The sequence below is a fragment of the Lynx canadensis genome, chromosome C1 (assembly GCF_007474595.2).
Source record: "Lynx canadensis isolate LIC74 chromosome C1, mLynCan4.pri.v2, whole genome shotgun sequence".
NCBI classification, from domain to species: Eukaryota; Metazoa; Chordata; class Mammalia; order Carnivora; family Felidae; genus Lynx; species Lynx canadensis.
In genome coordinates this window covers 110,761,396-110,786,818 of record NC_044310.1, presented here as the reverse complement: position 1 = coordinate 110,786,818, position 25,423 = coordinate 110,761,396, and the positions used below count along the sequence as shown (strand labels likewise).

The window sequence follows — 25,423 nt, the reverse complement described above, 5'->3', positions numbered from 1 at the left end:
AAAGTCCTCCTATGAGTGAAGTCATATGATTTTTGTCTTTCTCTGACTAATTTCACTCAGCATAATGCCCTCCAGTTCCATCCACGTAGTTGCAAATGGCAAGATTTCATTCTTTTTGATTGCCAAGTAATACTCCATTGTATGTATATACCACATCTTCTTTATCCATTCATCCATCGATGGACATTTGGGCTCTTTCCATACTTTGGCGCTATAAACATGGGGGTGCATGTGCCCCTTCGAAACAGCACACCTGTATCCCATGGATAAATGCCTAGTAGTGCAATTGCTGGGTCGTAGGGTAGTTCTATTTTTAGTTTTTTGAGGAACCTCCATACTGTTTTCCAGAGTGGCTCTACCAGCTTGCATTCCCGGAACACAGTTCAATTCATAACAACCAGATGGCCATGGGTGAAAGACCCTCCCTGCCCCACCTTTCCTCTCCCTCTCCTCTCTTCCCTTTCTTTCTCCCTCAATTTATCTTCTCCCTCTCTCCTTCCCTTCCTCCCTCTCTCTCCCTCCAGAAGTCCAACTATTAGCGCTGGCTAAGGAAGTGAATGGAAAATGATTTAAAGTGAGAGAGCTGACAAATAGGCACGTCAGAGCGAGGAGCAGGGCCAGTTACCGGCCACCACAGTGTTTAAGAATCTGGGGAGTCCCAAAGGCCTTCCCTGGGCATTTCTTCAATAGTCTGTGCCTCTCTGTAGAGGGAAGTCCTTGAAAGCCATACCCTCAGGAGAGCTTCATGAGAGGGAAGAAAAAGGTGCAGAACAGTGTGCCTGCTGGGCCCCCATTTGCTGTTTTGAAAGGGACCATATATAGCCACATTCCACTCTCCTTGAGGAGAGTTGGAAACTGTAGACTGCCTCTGTGTGGTAGAGAGATTTTTTCACTTTTATTCTTTGAGATGTTTCTTTTTTAAGCATGGGCAGGTTTCACTTTCCAATTAAAAAATAACAGTAACGAGTGAGTGGTAATGAACCAAGTCGCGCCTCTGGAGGCCTCTGCCCACACTGCTGGAAGGCCTCTTGTGCACGCATTTGCATGGGTTACAAGAAACACAATGTTTTTGACTGGAAAGATAATTATCTTAATTCACCAGCCATGTCAATCAGCAGATTTGCCTCTGAATACCTTCTCAGTCTTCCCCCAAACCTGCTCTTTCTTGAAAGTTTCTTACCATTATGGGCATTCAAAAGACTCAGAAGCTAATGTCAAGATTTGTTGAATAGTTTGAACAATGGCAAGTGCCCAATTTTGGAATAAGAATGTGCCTTCTCAGGGTGGCAATATTCACAAGATGAACACCGATACTTGAGCATTTCCCATGTACCAAGCAATGCCCATGCACGATCCTATTTCCTTCTAACAACCTCTCTACAAGGGGGTGGGGTGCGCCACCATCATCCCCACGGGGACCAATCGGTAGTTACTCAGGTGAAGTCAAACAGTGAGTGTGCTGGCGGAGCCAGGATTTGAGACTAGGTCTGGGCAAACTCCAGAGCCTGAGCACGTAATCCTCAGCTGCTAGCTGAGGTAAAGGAAATGTGAAGCCACATATCACCAAATCCAATGTTAAATTAAGCAGTGAGACTGAAACACAGAGGAAACTGAAAAATCACAATGAGGTAGCCCTACCTATTAAGCTACCTACTGTGTGCTGGGCATCCTTCTGAGCACTTGCGCCCCTATGACCTCTCTGTGCAGTGGGCATCGATGCCCTCAGGAGGAGGAAACCAAAGCTTAGTGAGCTAAAGTGACTTTGCCCTAGACCACATAGCCCACAGGTGGCAGAAGGGGAATAGGACTTGGGGTCATATGACCCCAAAGCACCCTCTCTTGGCACATCCATCCTTGTTCCCGTTCCTCCACTGAAAGTGATCTCAACAAATTCCTGAATGAGCAGATGAATGACAATTCCTGAATGACAAGAAAACCACCATGAAGAGTCCTACCTCAATAACGCACGGCCCTACACTGCCTGAGCTGGGAGGCGGTCTGAGGCAAAGTCATTCTTCCCCTCTGCCTTCCCAACCAGAACCTGGGACACTGCTGACCAAGGAGGGGAGAACAAAGATAGTGAGTGGCTGGGGCTCTCCGTCTGACCTTGGCCCTCTCCCCTGGGTCCTCCTGTGTGCACATGGGCACTTGGCCAAGGTGCTTTGTGCTAGCTACCACTCTGAAGAGAAGGAAGGCCTCCCGCAGGGGTGATGGTCAGGAGACCCGGCCAGATTCACCTGGACACTTAGCGAGTGCTGTGAGCTGCAGGCACGGCTGGGCTGAAATGGGTCCATATCAAGCTTCCAGTCACATTTGATGGATAAGAGAGCTCACTGTGGCTGTGAATCCAGGTGGGGTTGTGGAAGCCACTAGAAAAAAAAAAAAAAACAGCTGGGTTGACTGAAGGGGCTTCTAACCTGCCATCTTGCTCAGACATCTATAGAAAAAAATGCTGTAAGGAGACTCCATGCTCTCAGACACTTTTTTTTTTAAGCCAAGAAAATTTCAAAAGCTTCCCTGAATGGTTTAGACATGTGTCTGATGATTTCACAAGAGAGGATCTGAAAACAATGTAGATACCCACCCAAAGATGTCAAGTACTGAGACAATGCCTAGCATTCATGGCTGGTGTTCCCAAAGGTCCCACTCCAAGACTCCTGCCTCTCTTTCTTGGCACTTAAAGAAATACCCAGTAGCTGATGTCTGCCAGCTTTGTGACTCCACTCCACTCAGAGCACCAGCCATGTACATCCAGACTGGCATTGCGCATCTCCTTGCTCAGGGAGCCCTGGGAACTTCAGATCACCCTCACTCGCCATTTTCGCTACTCCCGTTGGGCTTGCCCATCTACGCTCTGTCCTCATTAATGGTTCCCTACCCTCCTATCCATCCAGGCTTAGCCTCTTCCTTCTCCAACTCTAATGGCCAAACAGAACAAGTTCTAACAGTTCTCTCTCCAAAGATGTTTCAATCTGTTGTGTCCCCTTTGTTCTCAGTTACTATCCAACTCAGAGACTCCGTCTCCCATCAGCGCTACTATGACCATATGGTTGATCCCCTGCTTCAACCATGCAATTCATCCTTCAGATCACAGCATATTCAGAAGACTAATACAGTAGCAAGAGCAAGTTACTCCGGAAGGAGGAAAGAGAAAGGAATCGGGAGGCCCAGGTAAGAAAACCTGTGGCCTATAAGTCCACCTTCAAATTGTGGCACACTCCTACCTCATCTTGTCTCACATTTCCTGGAATCATTGTAATTTCCTGGATACACCTGGGGGAGTTCCAATCCTTGTGATACATTGCTTCTTCTGCTCACGATGTCTTCCTTGCTTGTCTGCCCAGCACGTAGTTAAAGCCTGAGATCTGGAACCAGAAAAAGCCAGATTTGAACCTCAGCTCCAACTACTAGCTCTATGACCTTCGTCCTGAGCCTCTTTCTGCATCCCTAATATAAAGGTCATATCAGCATTTATGTCATAAAACTGTTAACAGCCTTAAATGATATTACTCAAATTGTTTAGTGGAGAGGCATGGCACACAGTAAGCACTCAATAAATGTTATCCATCATAATCATCCTTGCCCCTCAGAAGTCAACTCCACACCATCTCCTGCATGAAGTTTTTCTTGATCTCTTCTAGTTGTGCCCCCAGTAAACCCACCATAATGCATTTATAATTAAGTTTGCTTTCCTGGGTCCCTCCTCACATTGTGACCTAATTAAGGGCAGAAGCTAGCTGGTTCATCTTTGGTCCTCTGCTATTGAGAGAATCTGGCACCTATAGGGCTCAGTGTTTGTTGAATGAATTGGTTAACGAATGAAGAAAAGTGGAAGTAGGGACTATTCATTAGCCAAATTTACTGTGTACTTCATGACAGACTTTGTTCTGGTTGCTGGGGATACATCAGTAAATAGAACGGATGGAGTTCCTGCCCTCATGGAGCTCCCACTCTAAGGAGGAGGATATACTCAACAACAAACAAGTCAATATATAGTAAGTTGGATGGTGCAAAGCGCTCCCGGGAAAATAAAGCAAGGGGCAGGTGCTTTCTCCTATAAGAAAAGTTAGGCAAGGTGTCATCAATAAGATGACATTTTAACAGAGATCAAAGGAAGTGAGGGAGCAAGGTTGGTGGATATTTGAGGAGACAGGGCAAGAAAGTGTGATGCAGACAGAGAACAGCTGGGTGCATATGAATAAAGGGAAGCTGGCCAGAACACCATTTTATTCATCTGTAAAATAGGGACAATATCATCTCAAAGAATTAAGTACCATTGATGTCAAAATGTGAAGTGCCATATATTAGTTCAGCTCAACACACCGAATGGTGACAACAATATGGACATGGTTCTTGTCCCCTGGGACCCCATGGCCTCTTTGACTTGGTCCTCCTTCCCCCTGACATGGGTTTCAAAAGAGGTCAGCTTGGAATGGCTGTCCATAACTACACTGGTCATCCACAGGTAAGTTCTTCGAGAGACCAGTGCTTCCCTGACCTGTGCTGGTCTCACACAGAACTGGTCTGGGGAACTCTATTTCTCTGCTATCTCTAGCCAAAAAAAGTAACTTCTTGTTCAAAACATACAAGAAACGAGAGAATTACAAAGAAATCACTTCTTCTCAAAACTCAAAGGGCGGGCAATCAAATAAACCTCTCTCCTTTTCTCTCCTGACTCTCAAACCGTGAGCACTGATTTCCCTCACCCACGGAGATCCTCACATATTGGAGACCAAACTCCATGTTCCTTTACTTTCAATCCACTTTTTAACATGCCATCATAAAACATTTATGAAGTTTTATTTAAAGCCTCACTCATTGCTCTCTAGTCAAATAAACCTAAGGAATGACTCGCTGCCCTAGGGCCTGATAAGCTTTGAGCCTCTCTCCGTGCATCCGTCAGGCACAGGTCTTTGTAAGAACTGAGCTAGTCCTGGGGAGCACAGACCCAAACCCTCCTCCCCCAGAGTGAGTGGTGTTTTCCCTAGTTGTTCCTTCATATCCTTCTTTTAATTCAAATCCTGCTTTGAGGCAGCAAGAATGTTTTTTAAAAATCTTATAGTAAATCCTTTTACAAACGGTCATCTCCAAGTTTTGGTCAAATCTTTACATTTATGTACTGAGCTTGCTTAAAATGAGGCATACTAGTAATACTGTGATACAGCCCACCACTTTCTTTAAAAAAACCAATGAACATATGAAATGCCTATCTGTAGCTCAACATACCAAAATCAGCCAACTTGAGACACATGCATTTTTGTAACATTTCTAGACCATGTCTACACTAGGCAATTCCACCTCTCAGGACTTCTCGAACATCTCAGCAATCCTTTTATATACAGGTAACCGACCTCACTTAACTCCACACTACACGTACGTGTTCCACAGTGCATGAGATGGGAAAACGGCTACCTCTACGGCAGGAGGGGAAGATCATAACAGAGACCATATGGAGCCTGGCCTGACAATCTCTAAGAGGAAGAGTAGTATGCAGGTGGGTGAGAAGTCAATTTGGAAACAATGGTTAATCTAATGCCCTCCAAAACAAAACAAAACAAAACAAAATTGCAGAGCATTTTACTAGTAAAGGGGTCCCTCTCTGGCTCCCAGGGCACAATCTTGGCAGGCCAGAAGGCAGTTGGATGATATAATTAAAATGCTGCAAGAAAAAACCCCCATCAACCGAGAATTCTGTATCTGGCAAAAACTATCCTTCCAAAATGAGGGAGAAATTAACACATTCCCAGACAAACAAGCACTGTGGAAATTCACTACCAATAGACAAGCTCCACAAGAAATGCTTAAGGTGGTCCTCCAAATTGAAAGGATACTAGTAAGTAATTCGAAGCCATACAAAAATGTAAATCTTTCCAGTAGAGCTAATTACACGGATAAATATAAAACTTAGTTTTATAATTATCATAACTTCTTTTACAGGATTTAAAATATAAAAGCATAAAAAATAACTAGAAGTCTGTTAGTGGGTACACAATATATATAAATGTGATTTATGATTTCAGTAACATAAAAAGGGCTAGACTATAAAGTAGCTTTTGTATGTGATTGAAATTACAGTTTAAAAATATTTGTAGCTTAGTATATGTAATTATCATAACTACAAAGAAAATGTCTATAAACACATCCCTACACACTGAAAACTACAAAATGTTGCTCAAAGAAATGAAAGAGAATATACAGATCCTGTGTTCATAGACTGGAAGACTTAATATTGTTAAAATGTCCAGCACTACCCAAAGTGATCTATGGAACCAGTGCAGTCCCTATGAACACCCCAATGACGTTTATTGAAGAAATAGAATAATCAATCCTAAGTTTCGTATGAAATCTCAAGGGACCCCAAATAGTCAAAACAATCTTGAAGAACAAATTTAGAAGACTCACACTTTAGGATTTGCTACAAACCTATAGTAATCACAACAGTGCCATGCTCTCTTTCCCTCAGTCACGTGGAGGCAGAGGATTGGGTGCACTCAAAATTGGGCTCCACCCATAACCCACCTCCATGACTGAGGAAGTCATTGCTGCTGGAAGTGTAATGGAGGTTAACACTGTTTTACAAGAGGTGCTGAAGACCACCCTCATCCATGACGGCCTAGCATGTGGAATTCGTGAAGCTGCCAAAGCCTTAGACAAGGGCCAAACCCACCTTTGTGTGCTTATATCCAACTTTGATGAGCCCATGTGTGTCAAGTTGGTGGAGGCCCTTTGTGCTGAACACCAAAATCAATCTAATTAAGGTTATAAGAAATTAGGGGAATGGGTAGGCCTCTGTAAAACTGACAGAGGGAAAACCCCATTAAGTGGTTGGTTGCTGTTCTGTGGTGCTTAAGGACTATGGCAAACAGTTGCAGGCCAAGGATGTCATCAAGGGATACTTCAAATGTGAGAAAAAAACCAAAACTTGGTTCTTGTTGCAAAAAACGCCACAAAAAAGTGTCACTCTGGCACAAAGACAGACATAGCCTGATGGAATTGAGCCCAGAAATGACTTTTGACAAGGGAACCAAGGCCATTCAATGAGAATAAAGAATGATTGATGGGGGGTGGGAGGGGGTGGGTGGGTGATGGGTATTGAGGAGGGCACCTTTTGGGATGAGCATTGCGTGTTGTATGGAAACCAATTTGACAATAAACTTCATATATTATGGCACAAAAACAGACACACAGACAAATGGAATAGAATAGAAACCCCAGAACTAGACCCACAAACGTACGGCCAACTCATCTTTGACAAAGCAGGAAAGAACATCCAATGGAAAAAAGACAGCCTCTTTAACAAATGGTGCTGGGAGAACTGGACAGCAACATGCAGAAGGTTGAAACTAGACCACTTTCTCACACCATTTACAAAAATAAACTCAAAATGGATAAAGGACCTAAATGTGAGACAGGAAACCATCAAAACCTTAGAGGAGAAAGCAGGAAAAGACCTCTCTGACCTCAGCCGTAGCAATCTCTTACTCGACACATCCCCAAAGGCAAGGGAATTAAAAGCAAAAGTGAATTACTGGGACCTTATGAAGATAAAAAGCTTCTGCACAGCAAACAACCAACAAAACTAAAAGGCAACCAACGGAATGGGAAAAGATATTTGCAAATGACATATCGGACAAAGGGCTAGTATCTAAAATCTATAAAGAGCTCACCAAACTCCACACCCGAAAAACAAATAACCCAGTGAAGAAATGGGCAGAAAACATGAATAGACACCTCTCTAAAGAAGACATCCAGATGGCCAACAGGCACATGAAAAGATGTTCAGCATCGCTCCTTATCAGGGAAATACAAATCAAAACCACACTCAGGTATCACCTCACGCCAGTCAGAGTGGCCAAAATGAACAAATCAGGAGACTATAGATGCTGGAGAGGATGTGGAGAAACGGGAACCCTCTTGCACTGTTGGTGGGAATGCAAACTGGTGCAGCCGCTCTGGAAAGCAGTGTGGAGGTTCCTCAGAAAATTAAAAATAGACCTACCCTATGACCCAGCAATAGCACTGCTAGGAATTTATCCAAGGGATACAGGAGTACTGATGCATAGGGGCACTTGTACCCCAATGTTCATAGCAGCACTCTCAACAATAGCCAAATTATGGAAAGAGCCTAAATGTCCATCAACTAATGAATGGATAAAGAAATTGTGGTATATATACACAATGGAATACTATGTGGCAATGAGAAAAAATGAAATATGGCCCTTTGTAGCAACGTGGATGGAACTGGAGAGTGTGATGCTAAGTGAAATAAGCCATACAGAGAAAGACAGATACCATATGGTTTCACTCTTATGTGGATCCTGAGAAACTTAACAGGAACCCATGGGGGAGGGGAAGGAAAAAAAAAAAAAAAAGAGGTTAGAGTGGGAGAGAGCCAAAGCATAAGAGACTGTTAAAAACTGAGAACAAACTGAGGGTTGATGGGGGGGTGGGAGGGAGGGGAGGGTGGGTGATGGGTATTGAGGAGGGCACCTTTTGGGATGAGCACTGGGTGTTGTATGGAAACCAATTTGTCAATAAATTTCATATATATAAAAAAAATAAAATAAAATATCTAATATACATTAAAAAAAAGTAAACTTCATATATTAAAAAAAATAAAATTAAAAAAAGAATAAAGAATGAAATGGGGAAAATATTTGCAAATTATTTATCTGATAAGGAGTTATTTATTATCCACAATATATAAGGAATTCCAACAACTCAACAGCTTATTTAAAAAATGGGCAAAATATTTGAATAAGTAGTTCTCCAAAGAAGGTATCAAAAGCACTAAAATAAGATGTTCAATATCACTAATCATCAGAATACAAATCAAAAACACAATGACGTACCACCTCACACCCATTAGGATGGCTACTATTAAAACACACACACACACACACACACACACACACACACACACACACACACCAAAAATAAGTGTTGGTGTGGTGGTGGACAAATTGGAATCCTTTGCACTATTGGTAGGAATGTAAAATGGTGCAACCATTATGGAAAACATAATGGCAGTTCCTTAAGATTAGAATTACCGTAAGATCCAACAATTCTACCTCTGGGTAGAATTACTTCAAAGAATTGAAAGCAGAGTCTCAAAGAAATATTTGCACACCCATGTTCATGGCAGCATTATTAACAACAAAAGGTAAAAGCAACCCAAATGTCCATGAACAGATGATGAATGGATAAGCTAACCATGGTATCTACATACAAGAGTATTTATTATTCAGCCTTAAAATGGAAGAAAATGCTGATACATTTCAACATGAATGAACCTTGAGAACATTGTGCTAAGTGAATACACCAGTCAAAAAGGATAAATAATGTATGATTCCATTTACGTAAGAGTCATAGTCAAAATCATAGACAAAGTAGAACAGTGATTGCCAGTGCTGGGTGGGGGGGAGAGAATGTGGAGTTACTATTCAATGGGTAGTTTCACTTTATTAACATGAAAAGATTTCTGGAGATGAAAGGAAGTGGTTATTGCAAACAAGAGTGAACAATGTCACTAACTGTACACTTAAGATGGTCCTTTAAGATGTCAGATTTTATGTGTATTTTACATATTTACAATTAACTTAGAATAATTATAATTAGTCAACAATTCTTTTAACGGGAAACAAAATGATTGTTTCACTCCATTCAAATGGTCAAAGTTACCACCACCAAACACTGGGACAAACTCAAGGTCCTGTGGAGAGAAATATGCTTAACTATTTGGGAAGCAAGAAGCAAGCTGTCAGCAAGTTACTCATATGTGTAAATGTTACAAATGTTCACAATTGGTTAAATATAGGTGAAGGGCATACTGGGAGTTTATTTTGCCAATCTTGCCACATAATGGTTAGCTGGAAATATTTCCAACATTAAAAAAAAAAAAAGCCACTGTTGGGCCAGGTTTGGCAATTTCTAAAATAACCCATTGACCAAGGCTCATTTATACAGAAACAATCTTCTTCCATATAAGACAAATTCCGCATCATTTTGAATTCCTCAGGCATGATTGTGACTTTACACCTGGCACCAACAGTTTTACCCTACACGGGAGAAACCATCAGGTAACTGGAGCTTACCCTATCAAATGGCAAAATGCTATATTGGTAAACTTTAAATCTTTTTTTTTAGAAAGTATGACTCTTACCTTTCTTGTTTAGAATTTTTAATGACCAGGGTCATCAACATGGGCTTCAATAGGTGGCTGTGCTTTTTTTTTTTTTGCTCTCACAAGTTTTTTTGAGGCCATTTATATGAAGCAAATGGATAGTGTAGAAAGCAATGGTTTCCATCTAGTGGTTAGCAAGCACCTAGTAATATCTTTACGTACCTGCCTTTTATAGCTCACTATTCCATCTGTGCTTCTAAGCTTGTTGAAAGCAAATGCAGAGATTCTGAGATTCTTCTGAGTAAAATGCATACACTGCATGTTATTTTGTCTGTTCAAAAGCTTTTATGGTGAGGTTTTCATGTTTTTTTGAAAATCCAGGTTGTCAGAAACCCTATTCCAATTTGTATGAGTAGAATTTCTACAATTAAAATGAATTACTGGTGGGGTGCCTGGGTGGCTCAGTCGGTTAAGCGTCCAACTTCAGCTCAGGTCACGATCTCAGGGTTTGGGAGTTCGAGCCCACGTCAGGCCCTGTGCTGATAGCTCAGAGCCTGGAGCCTGCTTCGGATTCCGTGTCTCCCTCTCTCTCTCTGCCTCTCCCCCACTTGTGCTCTCTCTCTCAAAAATAAATAAAATGTAAAAAATAAAAAAGAATTACTGGTTCTTGGGTTTAGTCATTTTGACTAATTAAAGATTCTTCATAATTAAATCTAGAGACTACTAAAGTAAGTTCAAAGTATCACAAAAACAAAATACAGCCACAAACTATAATTATCTATCCCAACTGCCCAACTGCCATCAGTAACTGGCACAGTAATTTTCAGTTATATCCACATTTCCTCTAACGGCGGTATTTCTCACCCTGTTTTTCATTATAGCAACCTTCCCAGGAGAAAACATCTATGTAAATTAATTAAAATCAAGTAATTAAAGTTTCCCTAACAAGACAAACAGTAAGAAATAAGATTTTGTTGGTATTTCCTTTCAACCCCAACTAGGGTACTGCGATTCAATTCTGACGCTAACCACTTGGGAGTTAGCACTGCACTCCCCAAGGTTTAAGGGCTCAGTCTTCCACAATACTGCCCCCATTTTGGATGCCAGCAGCAAGTGGGTCCATGCCCACTTTTAACTAACTGGTTACAAATCTGGGGGTTTCCATGAACCCCTCAGGTTCAAAAATTTGCTAAAATGACCACCAGAACTCAGGAAAGCACTATGTTTATGATCATTTTTATTACAAAGGAAGACCAACGAAATGAAGACACACAGGGCAAGTTCTGGGAGGAGACAGCTTCCACACACTCTCCTTGTGGAATGAAGGCACATCACCATCTCAGCTCAGTGTGCTCACCCATCAGGAAGCCCCAGTGAGCTTCCGGGTCAGGAGTTCTTAACTGGGGTTTCACTACGCAGGCATGATCGATGACATCATTGGGCACGTGACTGGACTCAATCCCCTCACGCCAATCATGCATCAGGCCTGCCCAAAGTCTCAACCCTCAAATTACATGGTGGATCTTTCTGGTAACAGCCCCCACCCTAAAGCTATCTAGGGGCCTACCATGAGCCACCTCATTAGCGTCACAAAGACATTCCTACCACCCACACGGTTTAGAAGCTCCTTGTTAGGAACCCAAGATAGAGACCAGACAAATTCCTTATTATGCCACAGTCAGGTAGGCTGAACACGGACAGTTTACAAACCACTGTAATATTTAAGACTTTTTTCCCTCACCAAAAACCAATTTTCACCCCCCACTGAGAATGGATCCTCTAAGACAATGAAGAGACAGCCCCCCAAAACCAGAATGGAACTTTATTGTGTAAAGTTTATAGAAGTATGAGTAGTAGTCTTCTGTACAAAGTACACAACAAACAGTTTTAAATACAAGTGAGAGAAATGCAAGTCCTATGACATTTGATACAAGCAGAAGCATTTACAGAAACACTAAAAAAAAAAAAATTTAAAATATCCTCTTCTTTCTCCAAAGAGTCCATTGCGCATTTCTTAGAGATGGGGACACATCCCAGGCAAGGTCACAATGGCATTTTATTGCCCTCGATGCTGATTTTCACTGCGTGTGCAGATCTGCTTTTTTTCCTGATATCTGTGAACTTTCTCATCTGTTTATCCAGTCGACTGATACCCTTCTTGGAGGTCCCCTGAAACTAAGAGTGGGGTAAAAATTAAAGAGCAAATTATTGAAATACACAAATCCAGTTTTGCCTTTCACCTCCGTTTGTCTGAAAGTTAAAAAGGGCTCTTATCTCTGGAATAATCAGAGATATTAATCTGCTTTGGTGACCTCAGGAATAGAGCAAGCGTTAGCAATGTACACGTTAAACGCTCTCAATGAAGAGTAACGAACTGTGCCTTATTTTAAAATTTTGCCTCAGTCCATAGATATCTAGATGGAAGAGGGACGATTTAAACTATGATTCCCCCCTGCAATTCCATCAAATTAGATTCTGACTGTATGCTTTTCCCTTTCAAAGGTCAGCATGGAGCTGACAGCTTGTCATATTCACCTTCAAACAGTGCCGGCATGAAGAATGACTGATCTTCTGAGGCAAGGAAAGTCACCTGAGAAAAAGCATGAAGCCTGATGAACGAGGTTAGAGGATGAGTAAAGCGAACCCGTCAGGCGGTGGAGCTCTTGTTTCAGACTTGAAGTGAATCTCTGCTTGGCCTCAGCAGGTTCTGTAGCCCTGGGCAAATCTGGCCCCTGGTCTGTACTTTCGGGACCGCCAGGAGAGGTAAATGAGGGAATACCGTCAAATACTAGCACACAGTCAGTGCTCAAAATAAGTATCAGCTGTTACCATCATTACCACTACTTTGGGACGGATCAGATTTATGATAAGTATACTGGATACAAGAAGAAAAGTAAATTAAGCCTTGGATCCAAGGGGCTTACCACTTCTTGCATCTGTTCCTGCTAGCCTCTTAGTTTTAAGATTTGGTTTTGGTTATTTTTTTCATTATTTGAAACAACTACGCGTCTTGAAGAGATGCAGTCTCCAGAAATCGATACTGTTAGAAATGCTGAGAAGGTCTGCCACTTCTATCAAAGATCAGAGCCAATTCTTCTTGTTGACTAGTGTTACTGACAATTCTGATCTTTAAGAATGTTGAGTGGTTTATAAAGAGAGGAGTTTTTCTAATTCTTCTCCCCAGATGTTTACTACCGAATCATCTGTGCAGCTCAATTCTGAGACTGCTAAAAGAAGGGAGGGCCCAGAAGACACTCTGGGGGTGGGGCCAGTGTGGGGATGTTCCTTTGAGCTGGGGAGCCCCCCAAGTCTCACTCCACCTCTAGACTCAGCGTGTACCTCACACAGGAGCTCCTGTCAGTCTTGAACAGGAGCCATGTAGATCATCCACCCTAGATTTTCTGAAACAATCCCACGTCCAAATATTATTTTATATCAATTTAACACTTGGCACTAGGACTCTGAGTTAGCATAAATATTCATTACCAGATGAGAAACAACTATGCTTCTCTCACGCTATCGAAGCCCCAGATTTCCTAGACGGTCCTAGATATGTGACCTCCTTTCAGACAATGTGCCCTGATTCTTAGTAGTTAGTCCACATCAGAAGCCTTACCTGCTCAGATCTGCACCAATTACTCAACTCCCAGCAGCTGTACACACCAGCCAATACTGTCTCCCAGGACCCTGACAATCTGAGCCCTCTAGCCTCCTCAAATGGGACATACCCAGGTGACACGAATCCACTCCTACCTAGTCCTGTAACTTTTAAGACTTGTGGCTGGCAGATGCCTAGTTTCCCCAAGCCTGGAAACACACAGGATATAGTACCTAACATGCCAAATTCAGTGATCTCTCTCCTGATTCAACTCTGTACCACTTCCTTAGGACAGTAAAAGTGTATGCTGCACTGTTTTATCAGAGAAAAACCAAAAGCAGCTTAAAAGATCAGCAAGATAGGTTTGCTTTAAAAAATTATGGTACGACTGTATTTGGACACAATATTAAGTCACTGAAAAATGTTTACTCAAATGAATGTTTACCGTGTTAAGTAAAACACAAATCCAACAAAGTATAAAATAACAATTTTGCATAAAATTTGAAAACAAAAATACCAAAGCACAAAACCAGCAATGTTTATGTACAATATAAAGAGGACAAAAAGGAAATAACCCAAAATGTTAATATTAAGGTGTGGTGGAATTACAACTGACAGTAATTTTATTTGTGCTTTCTGCATTTAAAAGGTTATAAAAAAACATACATTGCTTTTTGTCATTTTAGTGTTATCTTAAAAGCACTCCATGGAATAAATTAACATATAAACATACAATGTAGTATAGGTTACTGCATTATTTAGGAGTGAAAAATCAGAAACCACAGAGGAATAAATAAACAAATTATATATTCACATGATAGACTATTAGGCATCCATTATAAGTGATAAAACTATAAGGTGGTTTAACGAGGAGAAGTGACCAAAATTATATACAGAATAATTGTAATTATATGAAAGTTATCAATAGAAAAAAAGGGCAAAAATGGTATCAAACTGCTTTTGAATTGTGGGCAATTTCCCTTTCTAATCTCAAATTTTTCTATAATTACAACCAGAAAAAAACCAACTTTGAAACATTACTGGAAATACATTTAACACATCAAACTGTTAATAGTGGGGACTCTGAGGAAGAGCAGGGTTTTGGGGATGGGTTATTCTATAGTCTTTTATATTCACTTATGTAATTTCAAAGATAAAAATGACATTTAAAACAACGAGCATTTCATTTGAAAGCCATTTACTCACTCCAATTTTCTTCTTGGAAAATACGTTTTCTAATAGTACTCTTCGTGTCTCTGTGGTTCGTGAAAGCCCTGAGTGAATCTGTAAGGATTCATCCTGAACTGGGGAAACGGTATCAGGTGGTTTAAGGACAACATCCTAAAATGTAACATGAAACCACCAGCTTTCTGGATCATGCCGTATTTGTTTTCTGACAGAACTCTATCAGCCAGACTCAGGCCTAGGTAAATACTGGCACATTATGACCTGGGGGGTGTGGGATGAAGGAAAGGAATTCAGCTTAAGTTTCCCTCTCCTCCTGCTGGTCACTTCTCTCTTCCCGCCTCTCCGTCACATACTGGGAGAGGAGGGCACATGCCCTTCAAAACACCAACAGGCTTCCAAAGAAGAGTGGCCACTGAGACTCTGTATTATAATTTCTTTGCCAGATTGTGGTTCTCAATTCTCAAAAGTAAGTATATTGGGGAGGAAAAACTACCAGGGAGAGGGATAGAAAGAGGGAAAGACAGTGAAAACCAGGTAAAAGAAAGAGGGGTGGCTGAGGGAGAGAAGGGAGGTCAGGGGACGTTTTTATGGGTAAAAGTACAAAAAAGGGGAGGGAAGTTACGAAAAAGTTCTTGGCTCTGAAGCAGTAGTGCTCTTCTATCTTCCAGCTATTCTCAGTAAGAAAGAAAGGGTGTGCTTTGTTTTGACTGCAGCTGAACAGCAAAAACGAACGCGCACAGAGGTGAGTGTAGTCTGTGAAAAGAGCTGCCCAAGCAGGGGTCCCAGAGAAGTCACAAGAAGGCAACACACTCAGACTCTTCAGAGCACCCTGCCACAAGGCACTGCTGTTAACCTCAGAGCACAGCAGGGAGTGAGTCTGGCTGCAGGAACGGTCCCAACTCTTTCATTTCTGACCATCAATCAAATTTATCTCCTAAGAGTTCAGTGCAAGGCTTTATGCACTGGGCCCTCAAATGCACACAGACAATGTGGGAAAAAGCCACCTCCCTTCCACTAAGAGGCTACATTTACATTCACATGCCTGTAATGCAGACCGCTATGATCCTGGACCCTAAAAAAGCATTTTCAATAAAAATGGGTAAGAGGAAGACCAAATGCTCATCAGGGACTTAATTATATATGAATTCCTGGGGTACCAATAAAGGAAGCGACTTCCATATCCATTTCTAAACATTCAGTAGGACTTGAAAGTCACAAAGTGTTTGTTAAGTTCATTACTTCAGTAACTAAAAGTGGGCCAGGCCTTTTCTGGTTAAGAAAGCACACGCACACTTGTTTTCACTCTAGCTGCTGACAATTCAAGCCCATGCACAGAGCATGCTTCCTTGGGGATACCTCCCGGATACACTCTGGTAGGGCCAGGACTACAGGGGCATCCTGTTGCCTTCAATGCTGAACTTGACAGCACGGTGCACTTTGCTGAGTCGTTTCTGTTCTGCAAATCGCCTCTTATGCTTTTCCAATCGGCTTAGGCCCTTTTTAAGAATACCAGGCTAGAAAGAGTGGTTTGAATGGAGAATAAAAAGAGATTACTGAAGAGCAATGTAGATCACGGAGTAGTATTTACAATGATGACAGAGGAAGTATCTGCCCTAAATATTTCACAACAGAATTACTTAAAACAGCTGAAGAGAAAGGGCGGGGGGGTTGGGGGTGGGGGAAGACTGCAGAAGCAGGGGAGTTGTTTCTCATGGCTCTAAAAAAATGACTGCATGAAAACACTCTAGGCTTCAAGATTCAGTTGAAACAAAGGGATTAATGAGAAGAAACTTCCTGGCTGGATAATGTTGCTTTAAGTCTGAAGTAAAGCTCACAAGCAATGAGTGATCTGGCTAGCTAAGAGGCCAGAAAACAGCTCTCTTTAAATGAGATAAACCTAAGAGCTGTTAAGAGTTATTACACACGGAGTAAAAAGACAAAACAGTAACGTGCACTTGAGATCCAGGTTGCCATTTCCCTGCTTGCTTACCCTGGATGACTCCATTTCCACATTCCACTTAGGTCTGACAACGTAGTCCTTGTTTGAGGGCATGGGGACCCTCGCACGGGCACAGAATCCAGGATCTCCAGGTCTGAGAGCTCTGAGGACAGGAAGAAGAGCATGCTGTCATGCAGCACCCCCCACAGCTGGGCCCAGCTGATTTAACTGCACAGGTGCCTCAAACCTCTCTGCCTCCCCAGGTCACCCAAAGTGCCCTCTTTGCTGTCTTAAGCTGGCCTCGCTATCACTCACATTTACTCTAAGAATTCTTCCACTTCCCTCCCAAAGCTGAATTCCTCTGCATTTTCAGGATTCCTTCTAGCCTCTCCTCAGCTTCACAGTCAAGCCTCACTCCTTTCCAAGGTTGCTTCCCACACCAGAACCCTAAATTCCAATTCTCTAGTCCAGTGGAGCTCCTCATAGGTTCACTTGTCACGTGAAAACTCAAACAGCCAAAATGATCCCTCAAGATGGAGTATGCCTATAAAGCAGTTTACGTGGTTTTGTATATGCAATATAGTAATTTTTGTTTCTTGTCTTTAAAAGTTGAAATAATTATAGGTTTACATGTGGTTTAAGAAATAATACAGAAGGATCTAGTGTCTCTCCCAATGATAACAACATGCAAAACTATGCTACAAGAACACAACTGGGGCACCCGGGTGGCTCAGTTGGTTGGGCATCTGACTCTTGATCTTGGCCCAGGTTAAATCTCACAGGCATGAGATTGAGCCCTGCACTGACGGCACAGAGCCTGTTTGGGATTCTCTCCCCCTCTCCCTGCCCCTCTCTCGCTTGCGTGCTCTCTCAAAATAAATACTTAAAAAAAAAAAAAAAACCAACAACGACAAAAAAGAACACAACTATGGTATTGATGTTGATACAGTCCACCAGTTTTTATTTACATTTTGCCATTTTTACTTACGCTTATTTGTATGTTAGTGTATTTACAATTTTATCACATGTGCAGGTTCATGTATTCACAAGGGACTGTCCTGGTGCCCTTTTATAAAAACACATCCACCTCCCTACCCCATCTGCCCAGCCTCTAACCCCTGGTGACCACGAATCTACTCTTCATTTCTGTGATTTTTGCATTTCAACAATGTTATATAAATGGAATACACTATGTAATCTTTAGAAACTAGCTTCATCCACTAACATAACCTTGAGGACCCATCCAAGTTGTTACATCTGTCAATATTTTGTTCCTTTAAATGCTGGGTGGTATTCTATAGTATGGATGTACCACAGCTTAACCACTCACTTCCTGAAGGACATCTGGGTTGTTTCCAGTTTTGACTATTATGAATAAAGCTGTTTGCTCATCTACGGGTTTCTGTGCAAACACAAGTGTTCATTTCTCTGGGAAAATGCCCAGGAGTTTTTAAGTGCTGGGTCATACCGTGGCTGCATGTTTAACTTTATAAGAAACTGCCAAACTGTTTCCCAGAGTAGCTGTATCATTTTACCCACAGCAATGTATGAGCTACTTTGAGCTACTTTCTCAGCAGCCATGCCAGCATCTGATGGTGTGACGTACAGTTACTTTTTATGTACACATTTGAGACTAAATTAAGACTAGCATCCTTCAAAACTAAGGCCTATTTGTAAATGTCTCGGCATTCAAATCACTCAACTTTTAGGTAACCGTCCATCCCTAGGGGTAAATGGAGAATGGGTGTGGATAGGTTGGTGTGGGAGAGAAGGACAAAAAAATTCTAAATTGTTTCTATTCTCTTGTACGGAGTTTAATCTGTTCTTTTTTTTTTTTTTTTTTTAGTTTAATCTATTCTTAACATCAAGCTTCTACAATCTTCAAAAACGTGAATAAATTAAGTGGCTAGCCAAAGAAAATTCTCATAACCTATTACCCCCTGAAGCTGGCGTCTGTCCCATCATCAAACCTATCCCTAAACCAACAACGCCAGCACCCTCCAGCCCCTCTCGCTCTCCTCTTGCAATCTGGGTGCTGCCTCACTGCCAACACTCACTGTACAAGCCCCTCTGCAGCATCTGCCAACTTCCCATGCCCCTTGCCACTGCCCCTTTCTAGCATGGCCTCCTCCCTTCCCTAGGGTCCTCTCCAACATGCATGACAAGTGTACTCACTTGCCTTCACTGGCTACACCCCTTTCCAAAGTGGCACAGTTTATGGTTTATTTTCTACCCTATACTTTCTTGATTCAACGACCTTGTCTGTGGAGATGACAATCAAATAATGTCTCCAGCTCCAAATCCAAGTTTCAGACCCATGATATTTATAGGAATATCCATCCCATTAGGTATCTCACGTTAACTACACTCAATCCAGAACGCACCTATGTCCTCAAAATCTGTTCTTCCTCTCCGTTTGAGCAAATGGTTATATCACTGTCTCAGTTACTTGCAGTAAAATTGTGGTTGGTGTCTTCAACTCTAGCCAAACTCCCCACCCACAGAGTCACAAACTCTTGGCAATTCTGCCCCTGCTAATAATAAGTCTTCTAACCTTCTGCTTCCCCAATACCACCTTAGTTGAACTCTTTCACTGCCTTCAGTTCCTCTGCCTTCCAACCCACCCTACACCACGATGCTGGCAGCATCAGCACTCCAAATCCAATCTGACAATTTCCCGTCTCTGCTCACTTTCTACAGAATCACAGAAGTAAAAATTCCTCACCTTCAAAATTTGGCCCACATCTACACTTCCAACCTTATCTTCCACCATCTCAGGCACCAGACTACTACCCAACCACTTCAGTCTACTTGCCATCCCTTAAATGGGCCTTGCACAATAACCCCATATCTTCATGTAAGCTCTGCCCTTTGCCTATAATCCCTCTACAGACATTTTTATGAGCATGGACTATCTTTAATTCAATTTTGTATTCCCACAGCTTAACAGAGTCTAGCATGGAGCAAGCAGCAACAAAATCTTTACTGAATGAACTATTTCTCAATCTTCTATCCTCCAGAGTACCAGTGTATTTGGGGATATTCAATAAATGCTAAACTGAAAATCATCCCCCACCAATGTGAACATAACATGGTCCCCTTTGTAATCTTTCTTAAAACAAAGCAGCAAGCAAAAGATTTTCTACGTGACATCTAAGAAGAAAATACAATAAGAAAACTTACTTTTCTTCTCCTGTCAGCACCTTTTCCAGGTCTCTTCGGGGTGTCTGGCCACCAGTGCTGTGAAAAAAGTAATCCATGAGATACCAGGAAGGTCAGAATCATTTAACAAAAGAATAGCAAAGCCAACTTTTAGACCACAGGTAGTTCCCTTACACCGGATCTGGGATTACTTCTAATCTTGTGGAAGTACTACTCTTTTTAATGATCATTTGTATACCAGGTTTCATCATGGGTAAGTAGTAATTGCCATTTTTGTCACTTATAACCCTGCCATCCTGGATGCAACTATATCCGGTTTGTTGATACAAAATGAACCAGTAACAATTTTTTTCTAAGAATTTGAAAATGGGCCTGAGAAAGGGAAAGGTTTTTTTGTACAAGCAACCTTTGAAACTGTGGCAGATGCCACATTCCACCAGATGGAACCAAAAAAGGAGGGAGTGTGGGCCTTCATGGTAGAGTACCACATTTAAACTAAAAGGGTGTGATCTACACAGACATATCAAGGTGACAGAAAAGACAAAATGCTATCATCTTGCAGGATTCTTATTGATCTTATTTACAAAACAACGGCATTACTGCAATAATATTTACTCTGCTTACTCATACCTGTTCATTCTCCGTCGTTGAGGCATTTGTTCTAGATCTCTCTGCTCTCTTTCTTCTCTTGTCATACCTTTGTAGTTTGAGGTAAGACCAAATATAGGCCGAGACCATTCATCTGTCACAAGGAAAAATCGATTGTTTAGACCACAAAACAGCATTTCTGCTACCATTCCCTGAAACAATCACACCCCAGCGTGATGTAACATTCCAGGCATTTAGAATATTCTTTCCCTAAAGATACCATTGTTTCAAGATCATTTCAGGATATATGCAGCACATAATACCAGTATAATCACCAGCTTCAGCTGATTCAGAAAATTCAGGGTAAAAAAGTCATTCTATAACCACTACAGAGGTTTACAAAAAGTAACACCTGACTCGCTCTGATAGTCATCACTAGCAGTGCTGACATTTCATTGCCTAATTTCTAACAATTTACTGAAAATAGAAAATCTTCAAATTCTTCCACGTCCTATTTTAACCAAAAACAAGTCAAATTGTCAAATGGTCTACATCTTCAAAAATTGCATTTTAATAGTGCAGTGTAGAATCTAGATTTCATGAAATCTAAGAAAGCTGCTACAGGGACGTGACCATGAAGAAAACTACTACATGCCCACTGTTTAGTCATTGAAAGTCCAGAAGTGCCAACTGACGTTTTTGTCCTCAACATAATGTTCCACTTAATACACTATCAAAATAAGCAGGAAACTTCACACACAGAAGATAGGTGTTATCAAGTAAGAAGGGAGCAGGGGGTCTCAGGGGGCCTATGTATCTTTATATACACAGACCCACCGACCCCACTACTGGATTCAGAATCACTGTTACAGTAAGTCATGGGTATCACTGGAAATACTCTGTTTCTCTAAGCAGAGGGCAAAATCAGAGTTGAGAACTAATGCATAAAAGTTCTCATACAATAGCGCACTACAAATTATTAACAAGATCAAAAATGTAACATTTCTCTGATTTATAACAAAAAATAAATTTCTCTCAAAAAGTTTTGATAATCTCAGAAGTTGAGGAGAAAAATAATTACTGTATTCACATAGAGGAGTAGTTATTTTTTGATATACCCTTGAAGTTTAAAACATTCCTTCCCAACAAAGAGCACAGGAAGAGTTAAGGAGAACGATGAAAACACACATGGTTTCATTCTTAAAACTGAAAGATTTCATAAATGATATGGTAACAGATTAGATGAATTTCATCCAGACTCCTGGATTTCTCTGGTATCATTAAATAGAACATGCAAAAGGCTTTGGAGATCATTATAAAAGTTAACAACAATAGCATTAGTGGCTAACATTTCTTGAGGACTAACTATGTGCTAAGCACCATGCTTTATATATATCCTCTCATGTAACTTTTACTTAAGTGAATACATAATTATTTTACAGAGGAGGAAACCAAGGCTTAGAGCTTAAATCACTTGCCTAAGGATATGCAGTAAGGATTTGAACCCAGGTATGACTGACTCTAGGGCCTGTACACTAACCCCTCTCTATACATGCTCTTGATCCAGGCTTAGACAACTTTTCACTTGCTATCTTTAATATCGACAGCATACTTAAATCTGCTGAGAAACATTTTAAGTCTAAGGGTTAAAAAAAAAACCTGGTACCTATAAGAAATTACCAAAAAATTTTCTATTCTACTTTATGAACTCATTTTAAATGAATCTTGACAAAAATATAGTTATATATACATGTCTTTCTGATATACACAAACACAACAAACAAAAAGCAAAATGTACATACTGATTAATTTCCCTGCCATATCCTTGTTGGACCTTGATTCCTTGGGGTGTTTATAGAGATACATCACTGCTCGTCCAATCCCACTATGCTTCAGGGTCTCCTGGCTCACACTAGGTAGCTGGGGAACATAAACACATACATACACATTAATCACTCAGAAGCTGGGAGTCCTGCCAATCTACTCTAGAGGACCTCCAAGGTCTGGTTCATTCACAACAGAGTAACAAAAAATCCATTTTCAGGATCTGCAGACATTGAACACAAAGATACTCTGTGTTCACATCAAAAGTTGAGAGTTCCGTATTATACTGAGTCAAAGTAAAACTTAATGTGAGAAAATGTATACTAACCACACTCAGAGGTTAGTAGTTTAAAACAAGAGTCAATACAGGCCTCTGAATCAGTCTGAACCCAAGCATAGCCATCTGCTAGTTATGTGACCTTGGACAAGTCATTTAACTTCTCCGAGTCTTAATTTCCTCATCTGTAGAATGAAGACAATACACCTACCTTGCAGGTTTGTCGTGAGGAATAAATGAACCAAAACATGTATGAACACCTGGCACAAAGGAAGTTCCTTGGGAATTCCTTCAGAAGTTAAGTAGCCTGCCCAAGGTGTCACAGCCACATAAAGGCAGCCCAGCTCAAGACTCACATGCAAGTTTATCTGACTGAAGTTGGTGCCTGTTCTACTTCAAGTGCCTCCCCAGAACATGTCCACTACTGTATGATTACTCTCAGATAAACAACCGCAACTCCAAGATCTTTTTCTTTCAATTCTATAGTTACATGAAATTTTAAAAGGCCTTCCTTTTTATGCTCATTTTATTTGATATGTTCCTACTAAACACATATACATGAAACCCCTGTTCCGACAGACTATGTCAGAGAGAATGTATAAGAACATACGGTAAAACACAGAGGTTGTAATTATACAAACCACAACAGACAATTAGAGGAGCATACAGTCAAATTATCCGCCTCTAACCTCTTGTAGAATCTTCAACAGCTCCTCTCGAATCTTTAGTGCTGGCAAACTCCTATCCGGTAGAGGGGAGAGCCATTCTTTGATGGCAGACATCACACCGCTGTCAATAAATGTTTCTTTAAGGTCTTGCCTGCAGTAATTAAAAAAAAAAGTCAAGTCTATGAACCTTGGTTGCACTGTAGCTTTCTCTGGATTTTCTTATATGTTTAGTGAAATTTCCAAAACCTACTTTATTTATTTATCTATCTATCTATTTTTTTAATGTTTGTTTATTTTTGAGACACAGAGAGACAGAGCATGAACAGGGGAGGGGCAGAGAGAGAGGGAGACACAGAATCCGAAGCAGGCTCCAGGCTCTGAGCTGGCAGCACAGAGCCCAACGCGGGGCTCGAACTCACGGACCATGAGATCATGACCTGAGCCGAACTCGGATGCTTAACCAACTGAGCCACCCAGGCGCCCCCAAAAACTACTTTTAAAGTTACTCATATACATTATTTCATCCTATTTCAAAAGCAATATGAAATGTAGTTCCTACTTTAAAAACAGATTTGAGAGGCAAAGATCATTTGTTAAAAACATGAATTATACAAGATAGGTTAATGTTGATATGAATGGTACAGACAGTAAGCTCCAATTATTACGACTGAAAAAAATAATAATAATGTTCAGAGATTCTCAAACTAGTTAGGTGATAGAGAACCCAGAACTGTGCTATTCTTTGCAGGACACCAAGGAGAATATTATTCTCTTAGCAGAAAAAAAAATCCCAAAGAAATACAAATATTTAAATTCCATTTTATGTACAGAATCAATTACTCTATTGACATATTATGACAATATTACATATATGAAATCTGCAACAGAAAACTGCTTCTTGGGATTAAGGCAGCAATTTTCTAGTGGAAAGTTCTAGCCTATGCTGTTGGCTATGGTTAGGTTCAAGGAGAAAACAAAGTGAGTCAGGAATATGAGTACACCAATGGAAGAGCCTCATGACAAGGATCTACCATAAAAAGATCCTTATTCCAGAAGGACCAGTGACATACTTCATGATAATAACTGGTCATATAAGACTCTACAATATATGTTTCAAGTAGTCCCTCAGAATCTGCTCTGCTCTCCGCCACACCGGTAAAGGAGATGCAACTTTACCAGACTCAAGATAAGATGGTCTATAAAGAATGAAGGCAGTAGTTTATGTGCTTTTCTTTCCTTAGTATCAGTTTGCAAAGGGAGCAAAGGTTAAAGATCTGTGAGGAAGCAACAGATTGTTTGTATCAGGGAGCAAAGGTTAAAGATCTGTGAGGAAGTAACATGATTCAGGAGATTCTATTCATTACTATTTTTCTGTGAATTGATAGAAGACAGTCATTCTTTTTTTTTTTTTTTTTTTTTTTTTTTTTTAATTTATTTTTGGGACAGAGAGAGACAGAGCATGAACGGGGGAGGGGCAGAGAGAGAGGGAGACACAGAATCGGAAACAGGCTCCAGGCTCTGAGCCATCAGCCCAGAGCCTGACGCGGGGCTCGAACTCACGGACCGCGAGATCGTGACCTGGCTGAAGTCGGACGCTTAACCGACTGCGCCATCCAGGCGCCCCGAAGACAGTCATTCTTTAACATCTCTAGAACACTGGTACATAGTTTGAATATTATTCCATTAAAAGGAAAAAAATTTTTCAAGAAAACACAATACTTACTTCTTAAGGTGCATGACCACAGTCGGCAATAATGTTAATTTTTTCAGTGCTGGCTTTTTTTGATTGTTCAACTGTCTGTCTTCCTATCCAGGAAGAAAAAGATTTTTCAAACAGCAGTATTTATTGGCTTCACCCCTAGCATAGAGCCCAAGGCAGGGCTTGAATTCATGACCCTGAGATCAAGACCTGAGCTGAGATCAAGAGCTGGATGCTTTACCTGACTGAGCCACCCAGGTGCCCCCTAAACTTTAAAATAAGGCAGCAATTTCGCGGGGTAACAATTTTTTCTACAAGAAAGGATAATACGCTTTTTTGTAGAACCCCAAATTCTGT

At 41.1% G+C, this 25,423-nt stretch overlaps 1 protein-coding gene and 1 pseudogene across 7 annotated transcripts in view; one reads left to right on the top strand and one right to left on the bottom strand.

Moving 5' to 3' along the window:
* Positions 1–313: 313 nt before the first annotated feature.
* Positions 314–25,423, bottom strand: part of IWS1 (interacts with SUPT6H, CTD assembly factor 1) — a 52,356-nt gene continuing 27,246 nt past the window's right edge. For 4 of the 7 annotated variants that reach the window (XM_030324486.2, XM_032594387.1, XM_030324485.2 and 1 more), the window contains exons 8-14: positions 25,091–25,173; positions 23,389–23,518; positions 22,401–22,518; positions 20,641–20,752; positions 20,032–20,088; positions 16,900–17,011; positions 11,348–12,298 (exon numbers count right to left, since the gene is read on the bottom strand). In XM_030324486.2, the coding sequence (XP_030180346.1) occupies positions 12,167–12,298; positions 16,900–17,011; positions 20,032–20,088; positions 20,641–20,752; positions 22,401–22,518; positions 23,389–23,518; positions 25,091–25,173 (744 nt within the window). In that variant the 3' untranslated portion in view covers positions 11,348–12,166. Of the gene's footprint in view, positions 2,370–3,224; positions 3,366–11,347; positions 12,299–16,207; positions 16,424–16,899; positions 17,012–20,031; positions 20,089–20,640; positions 20,753–22,400; positions 22,519–23,388; positions 23,519–25,090; positions 25,174–25,423 lie in introns of those variants that run through there. The other 3 variants (XR_003970736.1, XM_030324487.1, XR_003970737.1) reach the window with 3 other exon arrangements.
* Positions 6,524–7,019, top strand: LOC115520265 (annotated as a pseudogene).